The sequence below is a fragment of the Crocuta crocuta genome, unplaced genomic scaffold (genome assembly GCF_008692635.1).
Source record: "Crocuta crocuta isolate KB4526 unplaced genomic scaffold, BGI_CrCroc_1.0 scaffold124, whole genome shotgun sequence".
Lineage (NCBI taxonomy): Eukaryota > Metazoa > Chordata > Mammalia > Carnivora > Hyaenidae > Crocuta > Crocuta crocuta.
In genome coordinates this window covers 8271495-8297290 of record NW_027551573.1, presented here as the reverse complement: position 1 = coordinate 8297290, position 25796 = coordinate 8271495, and the positions used below count along the sequence as shown (strand labels likewise).

Here is a 25796-nt window from a genome sequence, read left to right as displayed (position 1 = left end):
TGTTGTACTCAACTTGGTACACTTACTGTGAAGAGAGCTCTATCTGCTGTGGTGTTGGGAAGGCATTGGGAATTTGTGAATGCCTCTGTTACCTGGCCGCTGACTCCTCTGTCCTCTCCCCACTTTTCTCTAGTCTGAAAATAATAAAACTACTCACGGGTGCCATTTGACCTTTAGTTGGCATGCATGCATTACACACTTATCTGTTCTTACTCTGTTCTTGACTGTGAGTACAGACCAAGTAACATCCTATTATTTGGCCTTCGCCTCGTGGTCAACACAACAGCACACGTGGGCCGGGAAATCCCTGGGCAGCTCTCTGTTTCCAGGGAAGCATCTGGATGATCCAGAATAGGCCTGTGCTCATGCTTTTAGAATAATATTTCATTTTAATTCAGTTTAAAAATTCTCACAGAGAATGTATGGACTGGGAGAAGGGTCTGCAGACTCAGGTTGAATAGAATTTCTCAGCGTTTGACAAACATGGTTTTATTTTCTCTGCTNTCCCCCCCCCCCCCCCCCAGTTTAAACAATTAAGGTAGGGATGCTGACATTCAAGTTTGGCAGGAGAAGCTTGTTTTGGTTTTTTGTTTTCCTTTTCTTTTTCTGTAGTAAGCATTTAGAGGGCATCTCACTGTGGTCTGCTTTCTGTATTGCCTCTGTCCTAGATGGTGGTAGTGAGGGCCCTTTAGCTGGGCGCCTGCCTCTTTTTCTTAATTGCATTCATTAGCTTTAGTTATTCTTCTTGCAATGTGGGTTTCTCATATTGCTTATTTTTAGTGTTTTTATTTTACTGCTTTTTCCCTTGAATATAACCAAAATAAAAGCTTCTGTTCTTAATCTTAGCTCATGGTATATGTGTTTACAAATAATTCTCCTGCCAAGAATCTGTCAAGTTGGCTTTGATTACATTAGTTTTATGTGGTTAACACGACCCTTGAATATCATGTCTTCTGACTGTTAAATTCTCAACTGAGCTGTCCCTGTTTAACGTGTGAGACTGCCAGTTTGATTTTAAATATTGGAAGTGAGTTGTGGTGAGATAGAGCTGCAGAGAAATAGCTTTCACGTTCCTTTGATTCTAAATGCGTTTGGCATTTGTTTCTACTTGAAGATTAACGTTTACCTAATGCTTTTTTTTTTTTCCTTTTCTTTTCTTTTTTTTTTTAAGGAAAGACCCTCTCCCTTCTGTGGACAGGTCTGGGGGTGAATGGCTAAGACATGAACTGAGGCCCTGGGCTGCCTCCTGTCAGGAGATCACCTTCACGCTCTCTCTCCAGCGTTCCAGTGTGTAGCGCATTTCTTACTGGCGTGAACTCCTATATATAGCACCTAAAATCAAACTGTTCTCATCTGTGTGTGACATGAAGTAGTGCCCTAATCTAATTCCAGAACGTGATGAAATATTTCTATTAAAAATATAATAGTTTTCTAAATTTGTGTCAAGAAATAACCAGAGAATTCTATTTATTAAAAAAAAGCCCCCCCCCCCCCTTCCTTTTGTCCAGATTAATAGCATTTAATAGCATTTATGTGAACTCACATATTGCTGTGATTGGGAGTAGCCGAGGGCCTACTTCTCAGTGATGTGTCTCTGCTCTTCAGCTATTTGATGTGTAAGTGAGCTGTTGGCTTTTGTTTTTTTGAACAGTGAATTTTTTTTTTAAGATTTTATTTTTAAAATAATCTCTGCACCCAACAGGGGGCTCAAACCCACAACCCTAAGATCAAGAGTCATGTGCTCTACTGACTGAGCCAACCAGGTGACCCCAAACAGTGCAATTTATTTATTTTATTTTTTTAATAGCGATCAGTACGCAAATATTAATTTACCATCATTAACATTTTTAGGAGTATGGTTCAGTGGCACCTAATTCACAGTGTTGTACAATGATCGCCATCGTGTAGTTTCAGAACATTTTATTCCAGACAAACCCATACTCGTTAAGAAGTCACTTCCCTTCCCTCTGCCCTCCTAGGCTCTGACAGCCAATAATCTGCTTCTGTCTCTATGGATTTACCTGTTCTGGATATTGCATATAAGTGGTCATATAAAAAGTGGTCTTTTGTGACTGGCTCCTTTCACCTAGCACAGTGATTTCAAAGTTCATCTACATATTGCAGCATAAATCAGTACTTCATTTCTTTTTATATCTTTTGTATTGGATATGTCCTATTTTATTAATGACAAGTCTTTTGGTTAGCTAAATTTTTAGAAATTATTTTAAAATACATGTATTTAAAATTTACCATTTTAACCATTTTTAAGTGTTGTTTTTTTTTTCTTGAGAGAGCAAGCGGGGAGAGGTGCAGAGGTGGGGAAGGGCAGAGAGAGGGCTTCAGAGAGAGGGAGACAGAGGATCCAAAGTGGACTCTGTGCTGACAGCATAGAGCCTGATGTGGGTCTCAAACTCATGAACTTTGAGATCGTTACGTGAGCCAGAATCAAGAGTCAGATGCTTAACTGACTGAGCCACTCAGGCGCCCCACCATTTTAATAATTTTTAAGTATATATAGTTCACTGGCGTTAAGTACACTCACGTGGTTGTGCAGTCATCAGCATTACTATCTGTCTCCAGAACTTTTTCATCTTACCCAACTGAAACTTTGTACCCATTAAATACTAACTTCTTATTCTCCTTCCCCCCCAGTTCCTGGTAACCCCCATTTTACTTTGTGTCTCAATAATAGAGAACTTCATTACTGTAGGTCCTTAAGAAAAGTAGAATCATACAGTATTTGTCCTTTTGTATCTGGCTTATTTCACTCAGCATAAAGTCCTCAAGGATCATCCATGTAATATCACATTAGAATTTTTTTTTAGTTGCTGAATAATATTCCAGTGCACATATATGCCGTGTTTTGTTTATCCATTCTTCTGTTGATGGACACTTGGGTCGCTTCTACCTTTGGAATATTGCTCACAGTGCTGTATACAAACATGGGTGTACAAGTATCTGTTTGAGTCCCTGGTTTTGGTTCTTTTGGCTGTATACCCAGAGGTGACATTGCTGGTCATATGGCAAATCTATATCCAACTTTTCCATAGCAGCTGCACAGTTTTACATGCCCATCAGCAGTGCACAAGGTGAGTTCCGATTTCTCCACATCCTTGCCAACACCTATTATTTTCTGGGTTTTTCTTTTTTTTTTTGATGGTATCATCCTAATGCTACTTGAAATATGTACTTCAAATTTTAATTTATAATTAGATTTCATTGTCTAGGCAAGCACATAGCACTTAACACTAAAGTCTTTTTTTTAATTTTTAAAAAATATTTAATTTTGAGAGAGAGAGAGTGTGAGCAGGGGAGGGCAGAGAGAGAGGGAGACACAGAATCCAAAGCAGGCTCTGGGCTCTGAGCTGTCAGCACAGAACCTGATGCAGGGTGAGATCATGAGCTGAGCCAAAGTCAGGCACTTAGCTGATTGAGCCGCCTAGGTGGCTGTAAGTATTTTTTTAAAATAAGTAACAAGTATGACCTTAATTGACCCTTTGATATGAACTGGGATTGAAACACAGAAGACGTTGAGGAGACCGTTGCTACTATAGTACCTCTAAAAATTATAAGTCAAAAAAGTAATAATAATAAAAACTGTAAGTATAACTGTATAGATTATTTATCTGCCAAGTCATGGACAAGGTAACGCATAGTGGTACTTGGTGTAAGTTGGTAGAATTGATCTATCAAGTTATTCTTGGGTATATTATGGAGCTTACATATAGAACAGGGGACAGCACCATTTTTCTGTAAAGGTAGTAAATATTTTAAGTTTTGTTGGTTCTAAGGTCTTTGTCTCAACTACTCAACTCTGCTGTTGTACTACATGAAAGCAGCCATTGAAAATCTGTAAATGAATGAGCATGGTTATTTTCTAATAACACTTTGTATGTATATTGTTATTGAATTGCATTTAACTCACACTTGTCCCAAAATGTTATCTATCTTTTGATTTGAAACCACTTAAAGATGTAAAAATAAGGGCACCTGGGTGGCTCAGATGGTTTAAGCACTGTACTTCAGCTCAGGTCGTGATTTCATGGTTCGTGGGTTCGAGCCTCACATTGGGCTCTGTGCTGACAGCCCAGAGCCTGCAGCCTGCTTCAGAGTCTGTGTCTCCCTCTCTCTCTGCCCGCCCCCCTCAAAAATAAATAAACATTAAAAAATTTTAAAAATGTGAACACATTCTGGGGCACCTGGGTGGATCAGTTGGTTGAATGTCTGACTCTTGTGTTGGGCTCAAGTCGTGATCTCACTGTTTATGAGATTAAGCCCACCCCCTCCCTGAGGCTCCGTGCTGGGTGTGGAGCCTGCTTAAGATTTTCTCCCTCTCCCCTTCTCTTCCCTTGCTCATGTTCTCTCTTTCTTTCTCTCTCTCTCTAAAATATTAAAAAAAAAGTAAAGACATTCTTACCGTGTGAGCTGTACAAAAGTAGGAAATGGGTGGGCTGGGTTTGGCCCGTGGGTGTGGTTTGTTGATCTGTGGTATGAAGGAATTAGAGGTGCTGTGGAACTCCTCTGATACTTGGGTTGATTTTTAAAATACTTTGGAGTTAGCTTTTGCTCCAGGCAAAGGGCCAAGGGCTAAGGGAGGCAGGCTGCTGGAAAGGAGGCGTAGTAAGCTCAGAGTAGCAGACCCTGGAATCCCAGATGGGATGTGTGTCTTATGTAAAAAGATCAAGTGATCCAGCTAACTTCTGGCATGGTTCTTGGCACATCTCTGCTTTCCATAAGTGTTTGTGGGAATGTAGGTAAGATGAAGAGGGTAAACAAGGTCTGAGAAGGATTGGGGGATGGTGGCCAGTGGCTGCCATATTAAGTGACTCTGCTGTTTGGGTACCCTCTCATCGCCTCTGTGTGTGTGTGTGTGTGTGTGTGTGTGTGTGTGTGTGAGTTCATGAACACCTAATGCAGCTGAAGCCTGGGGTCACTAGGGCTTTAAAGTGTACGGGGTGCCAGGCAGCAGGCTGCGGGCCTCACAGAGCTGCTGGGCGGATATTGCTGTCCCTGTTTTACAGATGCAGGCGCTCAGACTGAGGGAAGTTGGTAAATTTTGAAAGGTCACTCAGCTGGAAAACTTTTAGCTGGGATTTGAAAGTAATTTTACCTTTCTCATCCTAATGGTTGGCGTGTTCCAGTGAGGAGACCTGTTTTTCAGATTTGGTTCTGCTGTTGATTTTCTGTGTGAGCTTTGGGAAATTATTCTCCATCTTAGAAAAAAAAATTCTTTTAGCTGGAGTAACTTCTGCCCAGCCCGCCTCACAGAATTATTGTAGATGACTGAATTAAAGAATAGATAAGAGCTCTTTGAAAAACATCGAGCACCATACAGAAGCAAGACGCTCTGTCGAGGCGAGGCACCTCCAAAGGGCACTCTCGTCCTGGCAGTGGAGCCCTCCAAGCCTGCACCAGGTCTGGGAGCTTGATTCTTGGGAGAAGCCGAGCCCTTAAGCTGTCATGAGTTTACTTTTTTTGATGCCTGTATTAAGTGGCATAGGAGCTGAAAAGAGAGAAAGGGCGGAAGTCAGAATGACAAGGTAAGAATGAGAGGATAGTAAAGCCCCAGAGTGCATGTTCAGACACCAGGCCGCTCCAAATGATGCTGGACAGCTACGGGTGTGCACGTGATGGCTCAGAGTTAGGAAAACAAAAGGAAAGTTAAAAAATTTTTTTTAACATTTATTCATTTTTGAGGGGGTGGGAGAACGTGCACGTGTGTGTGCGCGCGCACGCACGCGCGCAAGCAGCAGAGTCGTCAGAGCCTGAGGATCCAAAGCGGGCTCCACACTGCACACTGACAGTGGAGAGCCCCATGTGGGGCTCGAACCCACGAACCCGTGAGATCATGACCTGTGCGAAGTCAGAGGCTTAACCAACTGAGCCACCCAGGCGCCCCAGGAAAGTTTTAAATCATGTCTGGTATGGTGATACAGCATATTTTTATCATTACTGAAGCTTTAGCATATAGAGGTGAAAGTCTGGCAATACTTACATATTTCATCTTCCATTAGTGAAGAATAAATGCAACATTATTATTACAAGCCCTGTTTAAAATGATCAAAGTACTCACAGTGTCTTCCAAAAAATGTGTATGTATGCAAAGCATATATAATACATATGCTTTAATTTTGTAGGCTAATACATGTCTTATTTTGTCTGTAGTTCTTAAGAACTTGAAACTGTTTCCAGGGATTATTTCAGGAATAAATTCAGTGAGAGTCTTTAACAAGGCTGGTGAGTAAGCATTATTGTGATAAAGTTCTGTGTAACCCAGTATAGACATATTAGAAATACTCTTAAAATAGTCACTCTCTCGGGCCTCACTTTGGAGTGGAAGAAATAGTGTAGAAGAACTGCACAGTACATTGCAGAGAGATATGACTGCTAAGGACATATGCAGATTTTCAAGAGAAGTTAGGCGGTAAATAGAGACATAATGTATTTAAAATAAATTTCGTCTGAGAGATTTAACCTGATGAAACAGTATGGGTCCGGATCATTTATGTAATCAAATGTTGTAAATTTTATGCACATCCAAACAACAAGTTTTCCTGGGATATGCTGCTTGGCCACTCAATGAAGGTATCAGATGTATTGTTTCTATTTTGTTCTGTTTGCTCTTCTGTTAAGAAAATTGCCTAGTTAGGAATAAGGGGGGAAACCAACTTTTTATTTTTATTTTTTTTATTAGGGTTGTGGGTTTCTGTTTGATTAAAACAATTTTTATTTCTTACTGTATTTTACTGGCTTGTTTGTAAAATTTGTGGAGAGGGAAGCCACATACTTTGAGTTGTGGCTTTTATTTTATTTTAGTCCTCCTCATCATCATCGTTGTCATAATGAAAGAAAGAATCTACCGTGTTGCTTTATTCTGGCAAAATGTATAACACATGTTTGTTGAAAATATCTTTATGGCAGGAGGCCCTACATGAAACTTGTGAATTTTTTATGTTATTTGACCTTATCTTGGTAATTTTAGCCCGTGAAGTAGGGCTAGAAAATTGGTTGATTATGAAATAAAAATACAAAAGTCAGTAGCTTTGCTGCGTAAACAGTAAAAGAAAAAGATTTTACTCACTACAGCATCAAAACTCCCAAAATAATTTAAAACAAAGGTAGAAATATGAAGAAAATGAAAAACCTTACAGTGGGTGGCATAGGATACTTGAAGATGTTAAATCAACTAATTAATTTTTTAATTAATGTAATTCAAAGAAAAATCCCAGTGAATTTCTTCTGATGGGGGAGAATGACTTGTTAAAATTTTAAAGAGCATCCAGAATAAACAGGCAAGAATAGCCAAGAACATTTTGAAGACGAAGAGTTTGGGGGAGGATCCATTTTGTACTATCAAGTATTTACAGATTATACAAGAATTTTAAAGAGTAGCCTGAGCCCTGGAATAGATATAAATAGCAGCAGACCTGAAGAGAAAGCCTAACACCGGACGCAACTGTACATGAGTTTAATATATAGACGAAGACTTTGTCTATAAATCAGGACTTTTTCAAGCACAAGAGAAAGAAAATCAATCATCTTGGTTTAAGCAAAAAAACCAAACAGAGGCATTTATTTTGTCAAGTACCTGGAGTACCCTTGGGGCCATAACTCGCTTCAGTGACCCCAGAGGAGGCTCAGATGCGCTGTCTCCCTGGACTTTGCTCCTTTCTCAGGGCTGGCTCCTCTCTCTCCTGTTGCTGGTGGGCTTCCTCTCTGCAGCTAGAGGAAAAGAAGGTGTGGTTGTTGACAGTTCCAGGCTTCTGTTTTTACAGTCCAAGGTCAAAGAAGAAAATGACCCTCCTTGGTGTCAGTATGTAAAGTCTTAAGGAAGGACATGATGTATGCTGCTGGGGTCATGTGCCCGTCCCTGGGCCATGACGATGGGACGCTGTGCTAACAGGGTCACCTGTGCCAGTTCCTTTCCAGGACTCCAGCTGTCTCTGCTATGCAGTTTCACCAGAATCATACGGAACGGTCAGGAGAGGAATTGTTCCCAAGGGAGGTGGGGCACAGGGTGACAGAATTACTGGGGGAAGGTGGAGGCAGACCATTGGGCAGACTGAGGGGGCAAGTGTATACTCAGTCATTAAGAATAGGATGGAGTTTTCAGTAAAGGGTGTTGCACACTTGGTTAATTATTTGAAAAAAAAATTACATCCCTGCCTTTTACCATATTCAGTTAAATTCCAAATGAGTGAGAGATCATAAACGGGGGGGAAAACTAACTAGAAGAAATATTGTCAGATTTTATAGACTTTATTTTAGGTTCACAGCAAAATTGAGTGGAAAGCACAGAGATTTCTTCCCATTCTCCACCCAGCAGTTAGTACATTTGTTACCATCAGTGAATCTGCATTGGTACTTCAGTATCACCCAAAGTCCATAGTTTACATGACTGCTCACCCTTGGTGGTGTACATTCTGTGGGTTTGGAGAAATGTATAATGATCTGTATTCACCATTATAACTACCATACAGAGTAGTTTCACTGCCCTGAAAACCTTGTGCTCTGTCTTCATCCCTTCCTCTCCCCCAGCCTCTGATGACCACTGAACCTTTTACTGTCTCCATAGTTTTGCCTTTCCCAGAAAGAATGTCATATAGTTAGAATCATAAAATATGTAGCCTTTTCAGATTGGCCTCTTTCATTTAGTAAGATGCATTAAAGTTTCTTCCATGTCTTTTCATGGCTTTGAAAGCTCAGTTCTTTTCAGCACCAAGTAATATTCATCGTCTAGATGTACCGCAGTTGTTTTTACCTGGTCATCTACTGAAGGACATCTTGATTGCTTCCAAGTTTTGACAACTGTGAATAAGCTGCTCTAAATACCTGTGGGTAGGTTTTTGTGTGGACAAGTTTTCAGCTCACTTGGGTAAAAAACCAAGGAGCATGGTTGCTGGATCCTATGGTAAGAGTGTATTTAGTTTTGTAAGAAACTGTTGAACTGCCTTCCAGATTGGCCGTACCATTTTGTATTCCCACCAGCAATGTATGACAGTTCCAGTTGCTCCACATGCCCACCAGTATTTGATGTTGTCAGGGTTCTGGATTTTGGCCATCCTGATAGATGTGTAGAGTTGTCTTCTTGTTGTTTTAATTTGCATTTCCTTGATGACATATGTTGAGTATCTTTTCATACTCTCATTTGGCATCTATGGTTTTTTTGTTTGGTTGGTTTTTTATTTTTTATTTTTATTGGTGAGATTTCTGTTCAAGTCTTTTGCCCATTTTTTCATTGGGTTGTTTGTTTTCTTACTGTTGAGTTTTAAGAGTTCTTTGTACTGTGTATTTTGGATACCAGTCCTTTATCACATTATGTGTTTTGCAAATATTTTCTCCCAGTCCGTGGACGGTCTTCTCATTCTTCTTATAATCAGATATTTTTCTAATCTCAAGGTAAAAAAAAAAAAAAAAAAAGTCTTTTGAGACATAGAAAAAAGAGGGCTTTAAAGCAGAGACTGCAGGCTGGTAGCCTAATAGCTGGAGCACACCGCACACACCTGCTGTATTTCTCCTACACTGTTTTGTCTTGTGTAACTTATCTTTTGAAAAATATGCCAGAATTTTATTTTTTTATTAAGATGTTCTTTTTAATGTTTTTATTTTTGAGACAGAAAGCATGAGCTGGAGAGGGTTATAGAGGCAGGGAGACAAGATCTGAAGTGGGCTCTGCGCTGATAGCAGAAAGCCCTACCCAGGGCTCAAGCTCACAAATCGTGAGATCATGACCCCAGCCAATGTCAGATGGTTATCTGACTGCGCCATCCAGGGGCCCCTGTGTTAGAATTGTAAAATAAAAATTTTACTTACAAGCCTAGATTTCTGGTTTATCTTGAAAAAAAATGGGAAGTTTTGGCAACACTGGCTTCAGATTCTTATGTGGCAAGAACTGGCAGCGTTAAGTGGACGGGGTGTGGGGCTCCTAGACACCGCCTCCTCTCCACTTCCTTGTGTCTCCCCGCAGTGAGGCTGCATGTGAGTTGACCTTTCTTATTTTAGTTACTTTGATTTACCTTAGCCATCTCTTCCTTTCAGATAAAGATTCATAAGTATAAGTCCATCCAAATAAAAAAGAATTTATGCACACTGAAGCAACTTCACAATGTGGAAAAACTAACAGGAGTGTATTTACTGTTTGTGGCAAAAAGTTAATAGCCATAATACAGAAAGAATGCTAATGCATCAGGAAGAAAATAAGACAAATACACAAAAAAAATAAGAATTAAAAAAAAAAAAGAGGTTAATTCCCAGTAGGCCATAACCTTGATGATGGCAGGGACCATGTCTGCATCGTTCAGTGTAGCATCTCAGTGCCTAGCTTAGTACCTCCCACTTTGTAGTAGTCGGTAGATATTTGTTAATCATAATTAATGATAGATGATATTTATTGAGGGTTCACTGTGTGCCGTAAACCCTGTGCTGAATCCCTCTTGTTTAGTCCCTCTAGAAACCCACCAAGGTAAGTGCAATGACCCTCACTGCTCAGGTGGGACATGGGCCTGGAGAGGTAAAGCATTCATTCAAGCACATTCAGTAAGTAGTGATGCAGAGATTTGATTCCAACTGATGTTCTTTAAGTTACTGTATTAATTCCATCAAATGGCTCATTGAAATCAGTTGAAAGAATACCAATGTTCAGCAAACATACAGAAAAATTCTAACCATATTAGGAATAAAAGAATAAACCAAAATATCTCCCATTGGTGTGGAGGTTGGGAAAGGGTCTTTGTGTATTTCTCTGGGAGGCTATATCAGCATCCATTCTGGTAGAGAGCATTTTGGAAATTTTCTTCAAAAGTATTAACTCTTCATAACTTTTCACCAAGTGGATTCCACTTCTAAGAATTTATTCTCGGGGCACCTGGGTGGCTTAGTCGGTTAAATGTCCGACTTTGGCTCAGGACATGATCTAGCAGTCTGTGAGTTGGAACCCCACGTTGGGCTGTGTGCTGACAGCTCAGAACTGGAGCCTACTTTGGATTCTGTGTCTCCCTCTCTCTCTGTGTCCCTCCCCCACTCATGCTCTGTGTCTTTCTCCTTCAAAAATAAACATTGAATATTTATTTATTTTTGAGAGGGAGGTGGGGAGACCACAAGCAGGGGAGGAACAGAGAGAAAGGGAAACAGAGGATCCAAAGCGGGCTCCGCGCTGACAGCCGTGAACCTGATATGGTGCTTGAACTCATGAACCATGAGATCATGACCTGAGCCAGAGTTGGACACTCAACCCACTGAGCTACCCAGGTGCCCCCTAAGAATTTACTCTAAGAGAAAAGTTAGGGTCGGTTACAGATTTATGTGCAAAGGTAGCATTATTGTGTTAATTATAGTAGTGAAAAGTTGGAAGCAACCTGAAAGCCCCACGATAAAGGACTGGTAGAATAAATTACGGTATAGTCATATATTGGAATAACATGTGATCATTGAAAATTCTTTCTTACCGTGTCAAATGACTGCTCTGTCTGCCCACTGGCTCTAACATGCTGTGTGGGGCAAAGCAGTCTGCAGCAGGTGTTTGGCAGTCTGTGTGTCTGGCGCATACTCACCACCGGCTGTGTTTGCTGCTGTTAGAGGGGCTGGAGCTATAGGTGATTTTTATGTTTTTTCCCCCTACTATGCACTTTTCCAGACAGCTGTAAATTTCCATGTTTCTTCCAGAGTTTGTTTATTTTTAATTCTGGAAGAGTACAGGGCCTCATAAAGTTACCCTAGATTAACGTCAGTATGTTTTCTGTGAATGTGTAAATTCTTGTGAAATGTGAAATCTATTTATTTTCATTGTTTTCACTTCAACTTTAAAAGTTCTGTAAATAGGGGCACTTGGGTGGCTCAGTTGGTTGAACGTCCGACTGTTAATTTCGGCTCAGGCCTTTTTCCAGCGTCCATGGGATCGAGCCTGTGACGGGCTCCGGGCTGGACATGGGACCTGCTTAAGATTCATTCTCTCTCTCTCTCTCTCTCTCTCTCTCTCTCCTCCTCTTTCCCCGCTCTGCCCCTGTCCCCCGCTCACATGTAAACAGTACCAGCACTCACCTGAAAGATCTCAGCAGTTCAGGAAAAAAGCAGTAGATTATGAAAGCCTTTCTCCAAGTTGGGCTAGTTCCCAGTTCCGTTAGCCAAGGTAATCATTATCCATAGTTAAAATATTTTAAATGCGCATCAGGAGTTTACCCTGTTTGATATAAATTATTAAGCAAATGGTTACCTCTAATATGTTTTTGATATTTGGATTTTCATGAGTAGTGGTCCTTGAATGGGAGGTACCCCCCTGTGTTGGTTCTGTGTATCAGAACTCCAGCACAGAGGAAGACATTCCAAGTGCTTGTATATTTATAGAGTACTGTTTGTTCACCAGCCCCTCCATCAAAGATAAATACATAATGAATAAAAAATAAAATTTTGGTATTAGACTTGCATGTAAACACAGCCACACTTCATCGTTCTCTTTAAGGCTGTAACTTCTGTAGAGTGAACTACTTTACTGGCATTTGGACCTTGTCGATAAAGAAAGATTCAGCCTCATTTATTTGTTTTTTTCCACTCAGCAAATACTTGAGGACCTCCTCTTTGGGGAATAAACTTAATAACTAAACCTTTATTTTAAGATATTTGATCTCATTTGGGGAATGCTAGCAACTATTCCTTGAGCTTCCCAGCGTCCTCTGGATTTTCTTAGATGTACTCAGAGTCACAGAGTTGTTCAGAATTTTTACTGGAAGGGGAAAGAATTTAATGGCTGGCATTAGATAAAGCCAGCCCTTCCCTTTTTTCTCTCTTCTCCTTTACCTTATAATTGCTTGAAAGTGGTGTCTGGGTTGGGTGTCAAAAGTAAGAGTCTTGGGGAAAGAAGTCAGATGGTTTTCATTATCTCTCTTCAGAGCAGTAAAGGGCGAAGGGACAGAGAGGAAATGAAATGAAAAAGCCATCCTTGTGAAACACTGGCCTAATAAAGCTGTGCTCCAGAAACCGAGAGCAACAGGTGATGGCATCGAAAGGAATGCTCTCATTTCTAGGAAAGCAGGTATGAGTGCTTCTGAAAAAATGAAGAAAAATGAAAACTTTATACTCTAGGACACAGAGGCAGGATCTATTCTCCGCGCTTTTACTCCCGTGTCCTAGCGAAGGAAAGGTAGACAGGGCGAAGAGGACACTCCTTTAACTATGAGTAACACTTTTAAATGCCTACGGAGTTTGCAGAAGTAAGACTAGACCATTTTCCCTTTCGAATTTTACGCCAGCATCCATATTTTCTCCCTCCTTTTATTTATTTATTTATTTTTTGATGTTTATTTATTTATTTTGGGGTGAGGAGAGAGAGCAGGGAGGGGTAAAGAGAAAGGGAGAGAGAAGGTCCCAAGCAGGCTCTGCTCTGCCAGTGCAGAGCCTGGTGCAGGCCTCGGACTCCTGAATGGGGAGACCATGAGCTGAGCCAAAATCCAGACTCAGACGCTTAACCGACTGAGCCTCCCAGATACCCGTCTCCCTCCTTTTAAATCTTAGAGTACAGTGAGAATTATTTGAGGTGTGACTCTGTTTCTTGTCAATAAATAGAAGAAGTAGAGCTTTTTTCTTTAGCTTCGATACTGCTGATCTTCCTAACTTAGTTAGACATGGCTTTTTTTCAAGCAACCTTGCTGTATCCTTGCTGTCCATACTGTAGACAGTCACACACGGTGCAAGCCTTAGAATTTAAGATAATGAAGTATTCCATTTTTAAAGTACTTCTAAACCTTGGCTTCAAAGAACCTACATGCTCACTGTGGATATTTTCTTACAGCCGTATCTCAGTGCACTTGAAGCCTTCTTTCCTTAGGCTGCATTTGATGAAGTGGAATAGCTGTCTTTACCTCTGGTGAACAGCTCTAGTTCTTGGGCCAAATTGCCCTCCTTTCTGGTTCTGACATTTTGACCCACACCGTGTGGGTGTCCCTTTCCTTGGATCCTGGTACTGCGCTCATTTTAAGGCATGTAATCACCATTTTATCACCATGTAGGCGTAGGTGTGGAGAGATGGTACACCTGTGATCTGAGGGCCCCTTCTAAAGAGCCACTTCCGTGTTGCGTCCTGGATCTGGGCACACAGCTGAATGAGTCCAGGAGAGTGGAGTCTGAGTGGGGAGGCCTGCGGGCAGGGAGTGGCTCTGGGGTTGACTGCCAGGTGGGAAGCAGGACCGGACCAGAGTGGCCAGGGTGGTTCTGGACTCTGGAAAGATCCAAAGGAACTCTGTGTCTGGGAAGTTAATCGAGGAGGTAATATTCAGTTCTCAAAGGCTGAGTGAGAAGGTACTCTAGGCACAGGCCTGCCCGTGCAGGATTAGGGTTCTTGAGAAGGCCTGCCAGTTCTGGTGGCTCTACTGGGGAGAAGAGCCTAAGAAGGTAGGAAGTGCCCTGATCAGGAGATTGGAGGTGAAACAAGTCGGTTGAGGAAGTGGAAGATAGCCTAAAGAAGGGGGAGGCCAGGGATAGGGAGGCCAGTTTGGAGGCTGCTGCAGGGTCTGAGCGTTGACACACACACACACAGAGAGAGAGAGAGAGGCGGGGGTTGGGGGGTGGAGGGCCTGGAGCTCTAAGGCACACATAGTCTGATTTGGAAGTTTTTTGTTTTCGTGTGTGTGTAGGAGGGACAGGATATGGAGACCTGTAGGTCCAGAGGATGAGGAGGAAGGACGAACCAGGGAAATTAAAGTTTCCATTTGGGGAAACAGTAATTCAGGGAGGGAAACACAAGAAGGAATAGGTTTTGGAGAAAGAAAGGAATTTAGTTTGGGATTCATTGATTTTGCAGTGACTTCTAGGTAGGGGTGTCTAGCGGGCAGCTGGAAATACAGGAGCACGTGTGTGTGTGTGTGTGTGAGTGCGGCAATTTCTTTGTAAATTGAAAATTCTAGAGCCTCCTGAAGATGTCGTTTAGACTGCACCAGGATCACCCTGGGGCTTGCTGCTAGTTACGTCTCTTGGTGCCTACGTGCATTTCAGAAAAATCAAACCATACAACAGTCTATACATCCCAGCATCTCAGACCTCAGTCCCCGTCCCCAGAGGACTGCAGCAGTTTTTGTGTGTTCTTTCAGAAATTTGTCTTGTATACACACACATCTAAGTCTGTAAATCCCTAGAAAGAGTGAGTCGGACACCAGCAGAAACTCAATATGCATACACTGCGTCAGGCACGCAGTAGCTTCCCAAATGTTGTGTTGTGTGTCTGTTGCTGTGTGCGTGGGTTTGGGGTCCCTCTTTGTCCCCAGGGGTCAGTGCTGCTCACAGGCTAACCCCTGAGTTCCTTCTACAGTTGCTCAGGGTCTCCAGTGGCCAGGTGTGTAACCTGATCTGTGAGGCTAGATACTTGAGTCTTTTTCTCCTTTAAATGTTAATTTTCTTCGAGGAATGTTAATTATTATAAAGATCTTGTTATAAAAATATACAGTGGTGGGCTGGGGTGCCTGAGTGGCTCAGTTGGTTAAGTGTCCAGCTCGTTTCTGCTCATGTATGATCTCATGGGTTTGTGAGATGGAGCCCTGCATCAGGCTTGGTGCTGACAGCATGGAGCCTGCTTGGGATTCTCTCTCTCCTTTTTTCTCTCTGCCTTTCTTTCTCAAAATAAATAAATAAAATAAACCTAAAAAATAATAGTAGTCTACAGCGGTGGGGCACCTGGCTGGCTGGCTTATTTGCTACAGCATGTAACTCTTGATCTCGGGGTCATGAGTTCAAGCCCAAGCCCCACATTGGGCATAGAGCTTTACTTAAAAAAATTTTTTTAAATATATATGTATATACATGTGCGCACACACACAATGGAAATTAACATGTATGCATTTTTTATAGGTAGCCTATATAAATGTATGCATTTAAAAAAAGTGAATCCCCACCCACCCCCAATTCACTCACCAGATTTAATCACTATAAACAGTATGGTATATAAACCCTGTTCTATGGGTCTGGGGTTTAGGGAAATACACACACACACACACACACACTTTCACATGGGAAAATATTTTAAAAATGACAAATGGCCTATAATCCTTTTAAATTGATAATAACCCCTTAGAAAAGCAGACAAATATACACCGGTGGTTTAGAAAGAAACATGTACTAGTACAACGTGATCTCTCCCCTAACTCTCCTGTCATGCCCTGTCCGTACAGTAATTGCTGTTAACAGTTCTCCTAGAAAATTTGCAGTGAAGATAGAGGCATGTGTGTCTGTCTTTAATGAACACGAAAATGAATCTTGTGAAACACGTTGTGGTTTTTTTTTTAAACTTAACAAATTAAGATTTTCCTCTATCAGCTCATGTAGCTCTACTTCATTCTTTTCTATGGCTTCTTGGCTATAATTTAAGAGAAGGTCAGTGAATGCTGCTGTGTTTATTTAATTAGATGCCATTGATGGACATTGAGCTGTTTCTCAGTTTGTTTAAAAAAATTTTTTTTAATGTTTACTATTTTGAGAGAGAGAGAGAGAGAGAGAGACCGAGCATGAGCAGGGGAGGACTAGAGGGAGACACAGAATCCGAAGCAGGCTCCAGGCTCCGAGCTGTCAGCACAGAGTCCACGCGGGGCTCGAACTCACACACTGCGAGATCATGACCTGAGCTGAAGTCGGACGCTTAACCAACTGAGCTGCCCAGGCGTGCCAGATTTCCTTCTTAAAAACTGAATAATGTCTTAGGTATAGACCACAATTTCTTTATCCATTCGTCTGTCCGTGGACATTTGGCTTGTTGCCACATCTTGGCCATTGTGAATAATGCTGGAGTGCAGGTATCTCTTCAAAATCCTGATTCTAATGAAAGAAGGGGAATTTTAAAAATTATTCATAGAACTGTTATTTATCATCAATGAATACAACAACTGTTGGAGAGGCTGTGGTCATTTATACCTTCACACATAGCATGAGGTGCCTTTTCCATATGTCCTTGTCAAAATTAGTTATTATTAACCTGAACATTTGTGTGTGTGTGGGGGGGGATCTTGTTATGGACAGTAATTAAATAGAACTTTGCCAGTGTATTCATGTGAGTCTGAAGTTAGTAGTTAATGAGGTCTTCAGTTCTGAAAGACTGGAAAGCTGGACCTTGATGTGTGGAGGTGGCCCAGGCGTGTTGCCGGCCAGGCACGTGTCCCTCTGTTAGTGGCTGTCAGCCTGTGAACAGATGTGGGGTGAGTTGCAGCCGGGGCCAGAGGGGCTTCTCTGCCTGCCTCAGCCTGGGACGAATCTGGGAGGCCGCCTCTGGCTTTAAGGGTACTGAGCTCCTGAGCTGCTCACATCCACCCCCTGGGCAGTCCAGGTAAAAACAAGTTCCTCCCTTCTGTGTAGCCAGAGAAATTGAGCTTTTGAGGGCCATTTCTTTACCTTTTTCCCTGCTGTATGATAAGCATTATGGAATTCATGTAGCATTTCTCCTCAGAGCTTATTTCCGAGCAAAAGTGACTTTTTTTCACTTCTCTATTTTGACCTAAATTATCTGTGTTGTAGTTTTTAAAAAGAACTTTAAAACTTTAAAAAAGTTTAGAAAGAAACTTTTTGTTTATCTCTCTTCCTTTGTCAACTTTAAACTTTTGTGTTACCATTAATTTTGAGTTCAATGTACATTTTACCCCAGCAAATTAATTTTGATTCTCATTCTTTTTTGGGGAGAAGGATGGTATCCTTTTCAGTTACATAGTGGCACTTATTTTATTTTGCTTTTATATCACATACTTTTCCTTTGTAAACGGGGTGTGGTGTGCTTTCTTGCTCGCTTTTCCTTTTGAAAAGAAAACACTGGCTTCCTAATAGAGGGCACTGTGTTTTGGTTATACACGAGTTTTGATCAAGAGTTGTATTTTCTAATTAAAATGAGAAACTGTAAAACTGGATATGAGGCCTTCAGCTGTATTTGCTAATTAATCATACTGATTTCTGATCCAGATGTGGGAGGAATTGAAAATTCCTAGGTCATCATGCTGACCTAATGAAGTGTGCCAGGCATGTAGTGGGCACTCTGAAAACAGGATTCTGGTCCTTCAGGATTCTTTAAACACCTAGATATACATGGTGCTGTGTCAGGAAAAGTCCATAGAGATGGAGTCCCTTCAAGGTTATGTAAAAGTCTGTCCTGGAAGTTGACTCCCTAAATGTACTACGATTTCACACTCAGGCCTTTAGGTAGTTTACGTGCAGTGAGTTGCATACAGGCAAGAGAGGCAGTGATGTTTGTGTGCAGTGTGGGACAGAGATGGCCTTGGCCGGCTTGAGGCGGGTTCTTTTGTTCTTACTGTTCAAGTACGTTTTAGCTTTAATAGCCCTCCTTTATTCCGTGTTCCTCGTTCCCTCGTCCAATATCGCACATGCAGATTAATAAAAGAAATTGGATAACCCGTGGAGCCAGTTTTTCCTAAATAGGGAGATGGTTCCATGGAATATTAATGTTTATTTATTTCTTATTAAATAGTATTACTTATATTTCTTTTATTTTAAAGATTTTATTTTCAGTGCTTATTTTTGAGAGCAAGAGAGACAAAGCACAAGTAGGGGAAGGGCAGAGAGAGAGGGATACACAGAATCCAAAGCAGGCTCTGAGCTGTCAGCACAGAGCCTGATGCAGGGCTCGGTCTCACGGACCACGAGATCATGATCTGGGCTGAAGCTAGATGCTTACCAACTACTGAGCCATCCAGGCACCCCTAAAGATTTTTTTTTTTTTAAGTAGGCTTCACACTTAGCACAGAGCCCAGTGCAGGGCTTGGACTCACCACCCTGAGATCAAGACCTGAGCTGAGATCAGGAGTTAGATGCTTATCAGACCGAGCCACCCAGGCCCCCCTAGGGTGGTCTTATTTTAAAAGCTTGTCCAAGGGCACCTGGCTGGCCTAGTTGGTTAAGCGTCTGACTTCGGCTCAGGTCATGATCTCATAGTTCGTGGGTTCAAGCCCACGTTAGGCTCTGTGCTGGCAGCTAGCTCAAAGCCTGGAGCCTGCTTTGGATTCTGGGTCTCCCTCTCTCTCTGCCTCTCCCCTGCTCGCTTGCTCTCTCTCTCTCTCTCTCTCTCTCAGAAATAAATAAAAACATTAAAAAAAAAAAGCTTGTCCAACTTAATGTGCTAATTAGAAACCTAGAATCTAGTGATAAATGGGAATTTTAGAATCTTCTCCACTTTTTACAAGTTCAGAAGTATCCTGGGGAAGGTGGCTGTCCCAGTCAATGGAGCATGCGACTCTTGATCTCGGGGTTGTAGGTTACAGCCCCACATTGGGTGTAAAGATTGCTTATAACTCTCAAAAAAATGTCTTATTAGACTTTTATTTGCCTCATGGTCATTTAGTTTCTTTACTTACACTTATAGTGATGGAGACCTCACTACCCTGCAAGGCAACTCATTCCATTCCCTGCAGCTGTGATCACTGGCAAGCTCTCCTCCTGGTCATCTGAAGCCTGCCTGTGGTGGAACAGTGCAGAACTTCCATATTACCTGTCACAAAACTACCTTAAATACATAATTTCTTTTCATTAGATGGAAATTACCGAGGGCAAGGATCATGTTTGACTAGCCTTCTTTCCTTCTAGTGTGTTGAACATAGGCACTCAGTAATGTTTAGAGAATAAATTCTTATTCAGTTTCTTGTGATTTGAAGATAAACTGGAAGTTGGGCTAAATGTTTTTCGCTGTATTTAGGAGCAATGGAAGTGGGCCTTTATGGAGTAGAAGAGTCACATTTCAGAGGTGTTTCCCCCTCATTGGTTAAAATGGAAGTATCTCCCAGTGCTTTTGAATCACAGATACACTTTGATCATTGATAGCAAACGATCCAGTTAGATAAGAAGAAATCTATTTGCTTTCCTTTTTATCTGTGGTCCTCCTTCCAAAAGACACATGCAGAAAAGCACAGCACTCTCTGAACTTTCTACACTGATTATTTTAGGTGTTGTCTTCAAGAAGCTGACAGGGACACCCTTAGAGAAAAGAGAATAATCCTTAGAGAAAATCAGAAGGTGAAGATCCTGAGGTACCCAGACGTGTACCCAGGAAGACTTGACCCCACCGGGAGTCTCTGGATTCATGTGCAGAACTCTCTGGAGCTTTAACACCCAGTTTTTCTGCAGTATTGCATGGTACACATGCAGAATACCGCTACAAATCATTCCTTACCAAATGGTAAGATTTTGACACTAAGGGCCTAAAAAGGATCCTGGTTCCCAACCTGTAGGTTGTCCCTGAGGATACCGAGGCTGGAAAGCACCAGGCACTTTTTGAAGGAATACAACTGCCCTCAGGCAAAGCCTGAGTCTAGAACTCAAGCTTTTTTTTTTTTTTTTTTTAACACTCTTAGCCTAAAAATAAAACATTAGAAGAGGCAGAAACTGTTGATTGCTTACTTGGCCATGTTCAAAATGTTGTAGCGAAGTGGGGGGTGGGAATTAGACCTTTTATTTTTTTTCCTTCTTCAAAACCATTTTTAGTTTCCAGGTCTTTGCCGCTTCCTGTGAATCCTTCAGCTGCTCTCCACCAGGATCCTTCAAGACTGTGTTACCTCGAGGCCGCCCTGCGTGGCCACCCCCCTTCCCAGGGTACCCCTCTTGCTTCCAGGCACTTGGCAGCCATTGCTGTTAGCGCTTTTCTCCTGGCCTACTGGTCTGCTGCAGTAGTTCTAGAGGAAACCCTCCCTGTGAGGCCCGCTTCTGGAGCCTGCCTCCCAGGTCGCCCCCATTCAACACAAGTTTAGCAGATCTCCCTCCATTTCACCGTCACTTTCCCTCCCAGAGGTCACTCCTCCCAGCCGCACCTGCTGTCTTCCTTTTCTTCCGTCTTCTGGTATTAATTGACCGCATTCAACTCCTTAGCCGGTCTAGTTGGTTTTTCCTTTCATCTTGTTCATTGATTCCTCAGCCTGTCAGGCTTCAGTCTTCACAGGTGCCCTTCCTCCCTCCCTTCTTTCTACTTCTGGTTGAGCTCTGCGGCCAAGTCATTTTGTGTGTGTGTGTGTGTGTGTGTGTGTGTGTGTGTGAGAGAGAGAGAGAGAGAGAGAGGTTTCTGGAGCCCATTCCTTTCCTGCACCTCCCCCAGGCCTTCATCCAGCCCTTCTGCAGTGGCAGTAATTTATGGACTGCTCTCTCTGCATCCAGTCTTGTCTCTTTGCCAGTGCATTGTTTGCACGGATGCCAGATGAATCTTCTTAAAATGCTGCATTTTCAAAGTCAGTCTTTCCCTGCTCCTTCTCAGAAACATTGAAGTAGCTCCTTGTTCCCTTAGGAAAGTCTGAACTTAGCTCCCCATTCGGAGCTACTGTGGTCAGGTGCCTGCATTGCTTGCTGGCTTCTCTCGCTCCTCTGTCGGCCTCAGCCTGTCCAGTTTGATCATTACCTCCTGCGTGAGCCTCGTTCCTCTTGGTTTCTGGGAGTCTTTAGCTCCTCTGTGGAGCCTTGTCTGCCAGCCATTCTATCCAAGTCTTTGCTGATACTTGCTGACGCTCACTGGCCCTCCTGTTCATCTGGTTCTTGATTCACTAAGCAAACATTACAAAACATACGCTGTTTTGCTCCTGTGAGGAATGGCTTATAAAGGCGCACGCAGGCCGGTCCCTACGGCCAGGAAGCTTGCCTGTGTCATCTGGATTCTGTGTGTGTCTGCTGGATTGGAAGGGTAAAAGCAGAGGCCAGGCATTAGTGATTACATTTAAAAATTTAAAAAAAAAAATCACTAGCATCTGTATACCCAGCAAGGTTCTGCACAGGCAGATAATAAATGCTATGAGAGCTGCTAGTAAGACTTACTGGAACCTCTTACTTTATGTAACTATTTTGGCAGTTTCTAGTAAATTCTGTATATTCCCACTTTAGCCTAGCATCAGTTGTACCATTAAAATTAAGGTAGAAATCTATGAACATAAAGTCATGAGTGGAGTTATAAGACTTAATTAGGTAAGGTTATTTAAGAGAGTGATTTCTCATTAGACTGGCCCTGCCCATATAAGCTTTCCTGCTTTTTTCCTGCCTTCAGTCTGCATGAAGAAATCAGTGATTTTTATGAATACATGTCTCCAAGACCAGAGGAAGAGAAGATGCGGATGGAGGTGGTGAACCGGATCGAGAGTGTGATTAAGGAGCTCTGGCCCAGCGCTGACGTGAGTACCTGTCTGGGCCGCTGGGTGCCGAGGGTCACGTCCCCGTCCGCAGGGTAGACGGCACGTGTCGGTGTCTCAGAGCCCTCACGTGCAGGTGGATGTGCATCTGTACCCCTAGGGGCGAGTTAAATTTTAAAGGTAGATAGTTTTCTCTGGCCTTTAGAATTTGGACTCCTAATTATTTGCAGTGACTCGGATGACTTAGTGAAAACTATTTCTTTGCAGTGTTGAATAGCAAGACTAAAGGTAAACTCTATTTAGGAAGCATTAGTATGAAAGAGAAGACAGGCAAGGCAGGCCTTCTTGCGGTAGCTGTGCCATTGGATCTGATAGATCAGAATCCCATTACTGTTCTGCTCCGAGCTACCATTGTAAGTGCTAGATACCATTGTCGATAGCCGAATGAAAATGTCAAGTAGGAATCTCCTGTGTCATTAGAAGCTCATTTTCTTAGGCTAATGCAGGCATAAGTCTGTTTTCCCGTCTTGACGCTCCTGCTTTCTCCTTTCTGGCCCCTCCTTGTCCCCCTGTGCAGACCCACCTAGTGAATAGACTTTGGCCCAGGATTTCCTCTTCACTTATTTGTGGTTCCTGTTGTTGCAACTAAGTAAATTACTTTTTTAGAGATTTTTTTTGAGGGTCTGTTCTACAGTTTAGTTCATTCAAAGAAATTAGAATCTGTTACCCTGTGTTACATAGCTTTCTTTAGACTTTGTCATGGGATGGTAAAAGGGAAGCCAGGGAAGTTTCTTTTGTCCAGTTTGCAAAACAGAAAAGCTTTAAATGAGATACTGTAGCTAAAGGGAAGAGGGGAGGACACTAATCTTGTATTGAGCAGCTACTGTGTGGTCACATTGATTCTCCTATGTGATCCAAATCAGTAGCTCTCAGCTGGGCGGTGAGTTTGCCACCCAGGGGTCACTTGGTGATGTTGGAGACATTTTGATTATCATTGACTGGTGAGGTGCTCTTGCATCTAGTGAGTAGAGGCCGAGGCTGATACTAACCAATGTACAGAACAGCCCCTCGCGAAGTTATCTGCCCTGCATGTTAGTCTATGCTGAAGTCTGAGAAACCCTGATTTACATGAATCCTCCTTCTTTGGAGGTGGGTTGTTTTAACCATGTTTTTGTTTACAGATGAGAACCACGTAGCTGTGATTAGGTTCCCGGGTGCATCTCCCCCCAGAGGCTGAGCTTTTTCACCATTCACCCTTTATTGCAATTGCTCGCCTATTACATTGAGTCTTCCACTGTTCTCCACGGTTGAGACAGGATGTGTCTGGTTTTATGCCACAGCATCATGTTGGTATGACACTGCCTGGTGTTCTGCGTGGCACCAGCCTGCAGCTAAAGAAGTAGCCTGACCCTAACTCAGTAACCCATGAGGAGCATCCTGCTTAGGGAGTCAAAGTTCAGGATTCATGGAACATGTCTCTAGATTATAAGGGAAAACGAGTGACTTGGATATTACTGTTGAGCATTTTCTATTTCAGTCTGTGCATTTGTTCTTTTAACTTTACAAGTTTAAATTACGTTCCTAATGTCTGTCTAGGAGATGGAGTATTCCCACTTCATGAAAGCATGGTGTTATTAAAAAGTGTCCTTGTAGTACCAAAAAATACCAATAGAGGGTAGCAAAAAACCATCATTTCTTTAAAGTATGGTGGCTTTTCATCTGATAAATGCCTTAATGTAATAATTTTTTCTGTTTCAGGTCCAGATATTTGGAAGTTTTAAAACTGGCCTGTATTTACCTACTAGGTTAGTACATTTTTGAAGCTTTCAGGAGATTGTGCCCTTTTCTAGAGTGTATTCGTTTTGGCTGTTGAATGTGGACGAGGAAGAACAAAACATTTACAGAATGAAAATTTACTTTATCTGTATTTTATTTGAATTACCTTGGGGGTAGAACTTCACTTCAGATGATCTTCTCAAACTGGTATCTGTGTCATCTCAGATAGATGTAAAGGGAACATGTAGCAGTGGAATCAGTTAACAGTTGCCCTGCCTGCAGAGAACTGTTCACTTCCATAACTTAACCCACCAACACAGAAGCTGATGCAATATTATAGCAAAACACCTGATTATACTGTAGAGCCGCATTCACTCTGGAATGGCAGGTCTGTCATTTCTTATTAAGAACTCCTACTATTAGATTTGTTCTCGCATCCTGACGCGGAGCTTCAGGGTACAGACTCTTGTCTGAGGAAGGCCCCTTATTAATGTTCGTCTTCTTCAGTGATGGCAGTCATGGCCCTACAGCCTGGGGCAGGGCAGGACCTTTTGGGGATGATAAGGCTTCCCCAAGGCGTGAATACCTGTCTTCTACAAACTGAAATTTCATCATGTATTTGTTTTTGGTTTTATTGTGGTAAGAACGCTTAATGTGAGATTTAACTCCCTAACAAATTTTTTGAGTGCGCAGTACAGTATGATTTTAACTACGCATCCATCATGATTTTGGATTTGAGCTTAATTTGATCTACTTTACCCAAATTTAAAATAAACGTGTTGATGTGGATGGATCCTGGCAATTTCTATTCTGCCCATTGCTATCGTAGGTAGGCCTGCGGAAACCATAAAATATTCAACTTTGAGTTCATGAATATTTTTCCTTATTTAGATTCTGACTTTGAGCAAAACCCTGTGTCACTCTAAAAAATTTAATTGAATTTTAGGAATAGGTAATATATTCACATAGTTCAGACTGAAAAGGACACAAAAAATTACAAGTGATAAATGTGGATCCCACCTCTGTCCCCTGCTGCTTGGAGGAGCCCCAGGTACCAGTTTCTCACACATCCTTGCAGGAACATTTTATACCTAGAATAGGAAGTGTGTGTGTACTTTCTTCCTTTGTTACACAGGTGGTAACATTCTAGATAAACCACTTGCAACTTGCTTTTTACACTTAATAATCTAAATCAGAGTTAATTAATTAGTTCGTCTCATCCACGTAACAACATCATATGTTTTTTAGTCCCAGAAACCTTTATGAACAGGAAACATTCACTGGTATTTTTTGAGGTTTTAACTTCTTTCAAAATCACCGTTTCCTGAGGCCTGACTTCTGTGAAATGACAAGGAAGAGGAGGTTGTTAAAGTTCCCAGCCTCCACTTCTGCTCTAAAAAACTACCAACAGCACATTTAGTCTTATTGGGCAGTGTGAGAAATAGGCTTTAGTTGCACTTTGAAGTCTGTAAGCCTGAATGCAAGTGAAAACAAGTACAGTTTCTTCTTCAAACAACTTTCGTGTGTGTGTTCTGTGTTCAGTGACATTGATCTTGTGGTATTTGGGAAGTGGGAGAACCTTCCCCTCTGGACCCTAGAAGAAGCTCTTCGGAAACATAAAGTTGCAGATGAAGATTCGGTGAAAGTTCTGGACAAAGCAACTGTAAGTTCTTCCAGCATTTCATCTTAAAATCTCTAGTTACTTACTCATGAAACTTACAAAGTTAAAATTTAATTTTGGAGAGCATAGTTGGGCTCTCAGTGAATGATTCTTTGGTTTTGTTAATGATCACACTACATTATGTGAAAGAAATGAACTTGTTGTGGGTTACATGTTTCTTTAAAATATACTGCTCCATTTTATCATACATAATACTGTGGAGTTTTTAAATATAAAGAAGCGTAAACAAAAATACGGATATCTATTAAGCAGTTTATAGTTACACAGAAGAGGTT

General features: G+C 41.8%; 1 protein-coding gene across 1 annotated transcript in view; it reads left to right on the top strand.

Annotated features, from left to right (window-relative positions):
- TENT4B (terminal nucleotidyltransferase 4B) overlaps window positions 1–25796 on the top strand; it is a gene marked incomplete at its 5' end in the record, with an annotated part of 67471 nt that overhangs the window by 28219 nt on the left and 13456 nt on the right. The window contains 3 exons of the mRNA XM_077751294.1: window positions 21983–22106; window positions 23823–23869; window positions 25383–25503. Coding sequence (XP_077607420.1) covers window positions 21983–22106; window positions 23823–23869; window positions 25383–25503 — 292 coding nt within the window. The remainder of the gene's footprint in view (window positions 1–21982; window positions 22107–23822; window positions 23870–25382; window positions 25504–25796) is intronic.